This window comes from Lotus japonicus, chromosome 4 (assembly GCF_012489685.1).
Source record: "Lotus japonicus ecotype B-129 chromosome 4, LjGifu_v1.2".
Taxonomy (NCBI): Eukaryota; Viridiplantae; Streptophyta; class Magnoliopsida; order Fabales; family Fabaceae; genus Lotus; species Lotus japonicus.
Window position 1 is genome coordinate 5,633,951 of NC_080044.1, and position 9,323 is coordinate 5,643,273.

The window sequence follows — 9,323 nt, forward strand, 5'->3', positions numbered from 1 at the left end:
AGAACATTTTGAAAAATTAATCAACAAAGGATTAGTATATGACTTTGAATATTTTTTCGTATGACAGAATTTCAAAGGTATAAGTGCATCTAGACATCAATATAAGATACACTTGCATACTACAACAAAGATAATTAAATATAATGAATGTATGGTTCCTTTGCGTGAGCTGAAGTTTGACAACGTGCATGATGTTCTTAACCATGACTTCAATGAGAGATATTTGGTTAGTAAGTAAATCCCTTGATTTAAATAATTTCACGTAAGTTGTCACTTGCAAGCATTTACATTAACATGAAAACATATATCATTGGAGAAATTACGCACGTCGAAAACTATCAAGGATATGAGCAGAACGGAATGGCGAAGAATTTCAAAGACATTGAAATCGAATCTTAAGGGTAAGTTTGCTTTTATCATAATAAAACGGAAAAACAAAGGATTTTTAAATGCCGAGAAAAAAATTTGACCGACAATTATTGATTTTTTTTCAGGAAAAAAATTAAATATTTTTTATACGGCAAATTCTTCAAAGATTTGGATGAAGAGATAACAAACATATTGTTGTTATCATATTACTTGGAGTAGTAACAAGGCATCAAGATACATGTAATAAATTTGATCTATATTCTAAAATAAACTTCTGTATAAAACACTAAAAAAAATTTCTAAGGGAATATCAGTTAGTTGTTGGGTTAAAACACACTATAGTAATGTTCAATCGTGACATTCCTGAAGTAGTGTGCTACAGAGTCAGGTTTGTCCGTACAAAATATTTAATAATCGTTTGAACAAGATTTAATGACAATTCCAACTAATATTTATTAACTTTGCAGGTTATTTGAGTGTGACGCAGTTCCTACCAAATAATGACGTGCTGATTGAAAACTTAGTTACTGAAAAAGATGAGTTCATCAAGCTGTTACCACGCATAAACATTAAAAATTTGGTTGCTTGCAAAGATCAATGTGTTTTTCTCACTTTTAATTTAATTTAAGGCACGTTAGTATTAAGTCAAAATTTCATTTAATTATTTCATTAACTCTTATATTCCTTAATTAGTTTTAATTATACAATTAAAAATGTAAAAAACCGGAGCAAATTTCCTTTTTCACTAAAAAACGTATTTAAAAAAAAACTAATGGGGTTATAATTTTCGAACGACAAGATAAAAAATTAAATAACCAGTAATTAAAATTAATAATCACGTATTTAATGCTTTTAAAAATGAATTAAATTGTCTTCGTGGGATAGCTCAAGTGGTACGAGCTGCGGGACATATGGGTTGGGTAGGGGGAGGTCCAGAAATCGAGGGTGCAATTTAACTTTCGATGTACAAAAAAAAGAATTAAATTGAAATGAATTATGAAAAATTTATAACACAATAATACTCGGTCAAAATTTCAAATAATTATAGCATTGACTCTTACACACTTTAATTAGTTTTAATAAATTTTAATTATGAAACATTTTTTAAATTAATTTTAATTGTGAAAATTATAACAGGAAAATTAGTGTCAGCATTAATCGAATCATTAACCATACATTTACTTTTCCATTCATTTATTTTTTTTAAATTAATGATTACAAATTTAATGCATTAATTACGTTCATTTATTGATAAAAATTCATTTTTCCAAATTAGTTTCAATTTTGTAATTACGTTTATTTATTTTTTACAATTAATAATATAAATTTCACAAAATGATTGGACAATATTTTAATTCAATTACTCTTATTTATTATTACAGCGTACAATATTCATTATTGTGTATGCTGCGATCGATTGAGGAAATTGTGAGCACTGATGATTGGTTTTACCATGACTGCAAAAGTTACGGGGTAGCATCCTCTAACGAAGAACTTCATTACTATTCGAAATGTAACATGCACATAAATCCTACCACACGGTAAACTTCAATTACCATAATTTAATTAATTTGATTCATGTTCAATTTATTTATTTATTTACATATACATTAGGTACAAGATGTTAATTAATGTTGTTGATAATGCTGAATCTGCAACTTTGACAATTTTTTATCGCGATGGTTGTGCTCTGCTCCATAAAACAAGCAACACAATACTGGAAAAAATGAAAAAGGTAAACATATACATGTAAATAAAACTACTTTTTAATTTCACAATCAATTGATAAGATATCTATTTTTTCATTTTATTTTTAATTAATCTAGAACGGCTGCATGGAACAGCCCCCAAAGAAATAAGTGATTTAGTGCACAAACAAATTATGTTGGTTGAAGGGAATGACAACTTCAAAAGGGAGTTTAAATCAGCATTTAACGTCCTCAAAATTTTCAAAGAACCGGACATAATTTCAAAGTTTAAATTTCATATTATAATTGATAAGTCTTTATAACTACACTTTTGAATTTGTCCACCGATATTTCATGAGACTATAATCATTTATCTTTATTGTGAAAATTGCAGGATTTAGAACTTGTCGTTGGGAGCTCTAAAGTCTAATGCTCAACTGATGATGTCATTTAAAAATAAGGAGTATTTTCACGTTTTAAGTGTAACCTCAAGTTTTTTTTTCGGCTACAAGAGCTTTACACCACAGTCGTACATTTTCCCATATTCGAAAGTTTTGTCAGATTATTTTTAATTTTGTTCTATTTTCACATATCGATCTCATATATTTTCCCCTAAAACATCGTGCTTTGCAGCAACAACTACGCCAACAATGGTCTATTTGTTTTGCTAAATAACCTTATACATCAATCAAAACAAAACAAAACACAGATGTAAAAAAAACAACAAAAACCAAACCACGTCACTCTAATTACCCAATAAAATTAAGCAATATTTGATCAGCAAATTTTAAACTTACATTCAAAATTAAATTCCTCGTGCAAGGTACGGGTGATCATATACTAGTATAAGTGTATAAGGGTAGATATGAGATATGAAAATATCGCCATTTGTAGACAGCTGTACATTAGCGGTTAACAGTTAGATTTTGTTAGTTAGTTTCTAACAGATTGGTTGCTTACTCTACAAGCTACCAGATCTCTATATAAGAGAGTTCTCTATCTTTGTAACACTCAGTTTTTCATAATAGAAATTCAGTTACAAATTCAATTTCAATACCTTTCTCTCTCTTTCCCTCTCTTAGTTTCTTCTATCATGGTATCAGAGCAGGTCTGATCCAAGCCATGACTTCCGCTTCAAAAAATAAAATCAAAAAAAGATAATGAAAACAAAAAGTAAAAAAAAAAATTCTGGAAGGAAAAAAAGAAAAAGAAAGAAAGATGTATTATGTATATACAGTACAAGCCTCTGAGACTCAAGAACAGAAGTCTAACCCCTAATGACGTTCCGCTGAGCTCAAGCCCAAGACAACACAACCCGTAAGGCCTCTGAGACTCAGACGAATGAGTACAAGTATGACGACCAAACAAAGAAAGTCGTATGGCCTCTGAGACTCAGACGAGAAGGAGCACAAGTCTGATGACCATTGATGTTCTCGTTGGAGTACAAGCCTAGGGAAAGCAAGCTGTAAGGCCTTTGAGACTCGGACGAACGAGTACAAGCCCAGGCAAGAAGAAGAAGAAAAATGGAGTCCCACTTGAAAGGGGAGTATTAGAGAATACCAAGTGGAGACTCAAAGAAGTTTCACATTGCCTAGATTAACTAGTGTACAAGTGTGTATATAATAAAGAACCACACACACCCATTACCTTAAGCCTAAGGTTTTGTGGTGTGTGATTCTAACTTAGGATTTCTAACATGGTATCAGAGTCATGTGTAGAGCCATATGTATAATTTCAAATACTGAAACCCAATTCAAGAGAGTATACATGTTAAGATTATTACACAAATGTAGAAATAGCATATAGTGAAAACAAAATTCTACCTATATTCTTGAGCTTCATTATGATATCCATATCCCAGAAGTTAAATTCAAAAACTTTCAAAAATACTGAAACCCAAATTTATATACATTCGTTCTCCCTATATGAAACTGGCAAGGAACTAAAAATTTGTGGATGTAAAAAACTCAATTCAAGCTCTTGACTATGAAATTCGTGTATTCATAATACTATAGCCTTTTTAATAACCCCTAGATTTCGAGCTTCTACAATCTTCATTGTCGTCTCCCCAACCCACTTGGAAGCGACACAAAAGTTTCAACAGCGAAGGTCGAGAGTATATTCCACTTGCACTTAGATCTGAACTGGTAAAGCAAACCAAGAGGGAGAGAGTATATTCCAAATACACTCAGACTGGACTTGGAGATGAGTTCGATGTCTACACGGATGGGAGAAGCAGATCATAACTTGATAGAGCTTGAACCGCGCCCTCCGTTGTAGCTTCACGCCTTCACCGTATTGTTGTTCTCCTTCTTCATCATCTTCTTACTCAATCCCCCCGTCTCCAAAAAACCCAACAAAAATACCCAGATTTAAGAATGCAATGGAGGGAGAACTAGATCGACAAAGGCGTTGTTGCCGTAGGTGAGAAGGGAGAAGATCCGGTGGTGGTGGTGGCGGTGGTTATGGCGTTGTGGGTCGAAATAGCGGTGGCCACAACGTTGTGGAGGTTGCACGACGGCGGTGGTTCTGGATCTATTGAGGGAGAGAAAAAATTGGTCATGGTGACATTACAATCATACATTTTTAACACTAATTCAATCCTAGCCACTAAATTTAAGAATATTCCTAGATTCTTTAATATAACGGATCTAAGAAAAGGATCACCGGTAGACTAAAATATAAATGGTCTACCCTAGTGGACACATGATATTATAGTCACTCCTATAAATATTTCTACTACTTCTATTAATTCAACATTTTTTATTTCGTGCGTGCATACAAATGCAGATAAGCACCCTGCACACGGTTTGCAAGTCCGACAAGAATCACCAAGATTGCTGAGCGAGATATTATAAATTAGTAACCAATCAGACTGGTGATAATAATCAATTCAACCATAATCTATCTGCTTAATTCATTGAATATTATCCACTTCCCGATGTAACACAAATTCAAGTCAACTTCATTCTTAAAATATGTAAGAATAAAACATAACATAGTTAAGACTTATAGTACTAGTAGTAATTCGTCAAAACTGATAAACACTAAAAATATACTACTAGTATTTTTTGTCAAATAACATGGACTAGAAATTTAAATAAAAATTAAACATAAACTAACTATAAAAACATTATATTTACGAGGACAAAAACTGAAAGGGCATTTGTTTTGGTGCACCTCAATTGATTTTCATACCATCCCTTTTTATCGCATTTTACTAAAATACTTTTAAAAACAATTTTCATCTCTTATCTATCCTCTTCCTGTCTTTCACCAAAAATCACCATTGAAACACACAAAAATGCATTGCTATCTACTACATTAGACAGACCAATAATATTGAAGTGAAAATGATAGACGGACACCCTTAAGGCGCACATCCAGCGACATCTGCAATTGCTGGGTGTCCGCCAAAAGCGGTGTCGACCGATCAAAGCAACCTGCCTCTTCATAATACAAAAGGCTGATCATGACACCAACTGTGTGTTATCCAGTGAAGTTTCAGAACTCAACAACCTCATTCGTAAATCACGGGGATCAAAGATAAATTAAGGTAATTGTACTAAGTAATTTTTGTAACAATGACAGAGTAAATCACGCCAGGATCAATTATAAGAACACTTCCCTACTCCAAGACAACACATTATTTTAGCAGTATATAAAGATAAAGGCAATATAAATTAATACATAGATGAAGCTCTATGCAACATGTCAACCACCTGCAGAAATAATTGCATATGCATAAAGCAGAGTACTGATCACATGATGCAGGGTCCTGTACCCAATTTGTCCAACATATCCGGTGAAGAATAAAGAAAATGTAGAAAAATGCTTCAGATTAAAACATCCGTCCCCTCTCATTTCAAGGGGCTAACCCATATTGAAAGTAAACAATCAATCTGTTCCTTAAAAGTTACAGTCCAAACAGTAACACAATAGCCAAATATTCATTCAGAAAGGGAGCGAACAATTTCTGAAGTTATTCATTCACACCTCTATTTTCTCTTCCATTCACTTTCTCTTCTCATATTCTTCTTTTCCTATCAGATCAAACATCATATCTCTCACTTTCAATATAAGCAACCATCTAAAAAGAAACACTAGTTTGAAGTACATCTAGAACAAGTGCAAGCGTACAACCCTTCATGCCCAGATCCAAGGAACGATGCAAGTTATTCGACCAATATACCCGTATAATGCTGGCATTCTCAATATCTACTCGTTTGGATGCAAACCAAAGAGCACTTATTCGAACTTATTTAGTGCATTTTCTAGTAGATAAGCTTTAATAAACCCGTGTCCAAGCAAGTTGTCACTTACAGATTTCTTTGGTCAAAATCAAAACTTCCACTGCAGCATTGACATTTACAGACATCATGACATATTAAAACATATTTTCCCACATTGGTAGGCCAACATTGTCATTTGTTCTTGAACATGCAAACATTAATCATTTGGCATCTTAAAATCGTTAAGAATAAAGCATTAACTGTACGGTATGGATTTGTGACGTTTCATTCACCCATGTTTATATGCCAGAACAATTCGAAGTCTATGTAGAAATATGTCACACAGTAACAGTGGATATAAAACTATATGCTTGAACTGTACATATGTGTAACAACTCAAGATAACAAGAGGTTTTACTTGCACGAATAGTGCCTTATTGCTACATAGATTAGAACAGTCAAAAGTGAACAGAAGACTTACTTACAAGTCCATATCATCCAGGATTCCAGGTAAAGCCTACTTCACAAGCAAAAGAAAATTTTGATGTAAGTTTTAGGCCCTTCTGGTCAAATTTGACTGCACTTTCATGTAAGTTTTTATTTTTATTCTTAAATGTCTTCAAATGCTCACTTGTTTGGGTTAAGACAGAACATAAGGAGGAAGGAAAACCTTCCTAGTTTGAAATGTTCTTTTGTTTAGTTGAAGAGAAAAGTAGGGAATAAATAGAAACCTAGAAACAAAAAATTCAGCACCAACTCTACGAAATTTATCTTCATTTCAAATTTAAAAAGTTCATCTTTAAATTTCTTTTCTTTCATCCAAAGGGTTATGAATGAAACTGATTCAAACCTGAGCCATCTATACATTGAAACTAAAATTTCATCAGAGCTTTTCTAATTGTGTTACTACATCAATATATAAGGGAAAGACATTTCTGGAAAACAACTTTTAAAACCAAAAATCAGGATGTAATGTGTTAACCCAGAGAGCTAACAACAGAGAGCTAGCTAGCAGCCCATCATCATTATGAAGCAATACAATTCAAAGGACCAACTTTTTCCATTATAACAACTAAGCTAACAACAGAGAGCTAGCTAGCAGCCCATCATCATTATTCAATATACAACAACATACAAAAGAACCCTATCACATTCACAACAAAAATTTCATCTTCTTTTCATTTTATACAAAGGACCTACCCAACAAGGCAGAATCAATCAAACCCAAAAAGCAAGACCAACTCACCTCCACAGAGGAGAGAAAAAACACATCTTCTGACTCTTTCCAATTCCCATCATGAACTCCCCCGAAGCTGGTTGCCGCCACCGCGCAGAACCCGAACCAAATTGGAGGCATTCCTCCTCACCTTCTCATTATCATCGTCCACCAACCCAACAGAAAGTTCCAAAGCCTCTAGTTCCAGTGCCATCAGAAGCATTTGCTGGCTGTTAAAGCAAAGCGAAGCGAGTGCTAACAACGCATACTGAATCCCTCTCGAGCTTCCATTCCTCACCACACTAACCAGAATCTGCACACACCTCCGATAACTTTCCATTTGCTCCCTCCCTTCTTTACACTTCGCCAAAACACCAATAACCTCCACACCCCTTTCAAGCCCAGAATCCACACTCAACAGCAGAACCGGCACCGCGCCACAATCCACCGCCCTCCTCCGGTTACCCGGAAAAGAACACAGCGCAAACAGCGCCGTAGCAGCCTCCTTCCTCTCCCTCCCCTTCCCATCACGGAGAATCGCCACTAAACCTCCAATTGCCCCGGGAAACGCCCCGATCGTCGCCTTATTCACCTCCACAACCGCAAGGCTCGTCACCACCGTAGCCGCCACCGCGCGACAATCAGACGAATCACCTCGGAGCAGAACGTCAACAACACGCGCCACGGCACCCTCCGCAACAAGCCCAACCTTACTGTCGTCGTCAAGGCTGATGCTGAGAAGCAGCGAGAGCGCCTTCTCCTGCACGGCAGCGCTGCCAGTACCTGACGCACAGTCATCGAGAACGGAGAGAACTGCGGACACCGCGCCGGAGTCGGCAAGCCGGCGGCGGAGAGCGGCGTCGCGTTTAGAAAACCTAGCGAGTTGGCGGAGCGAGTCGAGTTTGGAATCGGCGGGGGAAGAGGGAGAAGAGAGAGTGGAAATTAGGGTTTCGGGGTGTGAAATTTGGGGGTGAAGAGGAGAGAGGAGAGTGTAGTTAGATATCAAGCTTCGTAAAGCGTGGTTAGGGATGAGTAAAGGGGTTTCCGGTAAGGGTAGTTTGGTAATTGGACATGTACGGTGGCCGGCGTCTAACCACCGTTTGATGGAGGCGCGGTCGAACGTGTGACCGGAACAGAGGATCACAGGGTCCGACATTATTTCAAGAGAAATTGGACATTTGAAGTAATCAGGAAGATGAGAAGCCATTACCAAACCCTAGAACAAAACGAAGAAGCTTCGATTTTGGTTAAGGTGAGTGTTAGGGTTTACGAGGTTTTTGGGTTTTCTGAGAAGCTAAAATGGAGGCTGTGGTTTGTTTTGTTCCGCCATTGATTGTTTTTAGCTTCATCAGGGGGTTGGAGTTTTGTGATCATAGTGCCCTCGGTTGAATGATGTAATTTCCACCAAGTGACATAATTTAGCCAATAATTTATTTAAATATGTGATCCATAAGTCCACAAAATCTTTGCCTTTTAGATTTCATTGAAAGATGTGATATGGTGATTCCTAATTTGCGATCTATGTTCACAAGTGAGGGTTAAAAATGTTGAGTTAGATTTTGGAAGGCAGGTGGTTAAGTGTGGAAGAAATATTGTGATGTCAAGTAAAATTTGTTGGTGATACTTGATAACTAACTTTCATTATTTATTAATCGTTGATTTATATGGTACACATTAGTTGAATATATATATGCTCATGTTTATCGTTTTTTTTACTGCATGATTTATTTTCACTCACATCTAAAGTGAGAAAAAGAAAAAAAGAGATATATAATATGTAATGTGGTAAGAAATAAAAGAAATAAAAAAAATGAGGCA

General features: G+C 35.6%; 1 protein-coding gene across 6 annotated transcripts; it reads right to left on the minus strand.

Annotated features, from left to right (window-relative positions):
- Positions 1-5,879: 5,879 nt before the first annotated feature.
- LOC130711385 (U-box domain-containing protein 8) lies at positions 5,880-8,919 on the minus strand. Of its 6 annotated transcripts, none has more exons than XR_009010688.1 (3): positions 7,536-8,919; positions 6,775-6,806; positions 5,880-6,100 (listed from the first exon to the last, which is right to left on the minus strand). XR_009010688.1 is itself a non-coding variant. In XM_057560973.1 (2 exons), exon 1 carries the CDS (start codon positions 8,710-8,712, stop codon positions 7,585-7,587), a length of 1,128 nt encoding a protein of 375 aa, XP_057416956.1. In that variant the 5' UTR covers positions 8,713-8,919; the 3' UTR covers positions 5,880-6,100; positions 7,536-7,584. The 6 variants fall into 6 exon arrangements, 4 of the variants coding, with proteins under 4 accessions (XP_057416956.1, XP_057416955.1, XP_057416953.1 ...); XR_009010689.1 differs by having other exon boundaries at positions 6,775-6,809; XM_057560973.1 differs by lacking the exon at positions 6,775-6,806.
- Positions 8,920-9,323: the final 404 nt, after the last annotated feature.

Coding starts and splice junctions, on each gene's coding strand:
- LOC130711385 (XM_057560973.1), bottom strand. CDS start 8,712: ATGGCTTCTCATCTTCCTGATTACTTCAAATGTCCAATTTCTCTTGAA.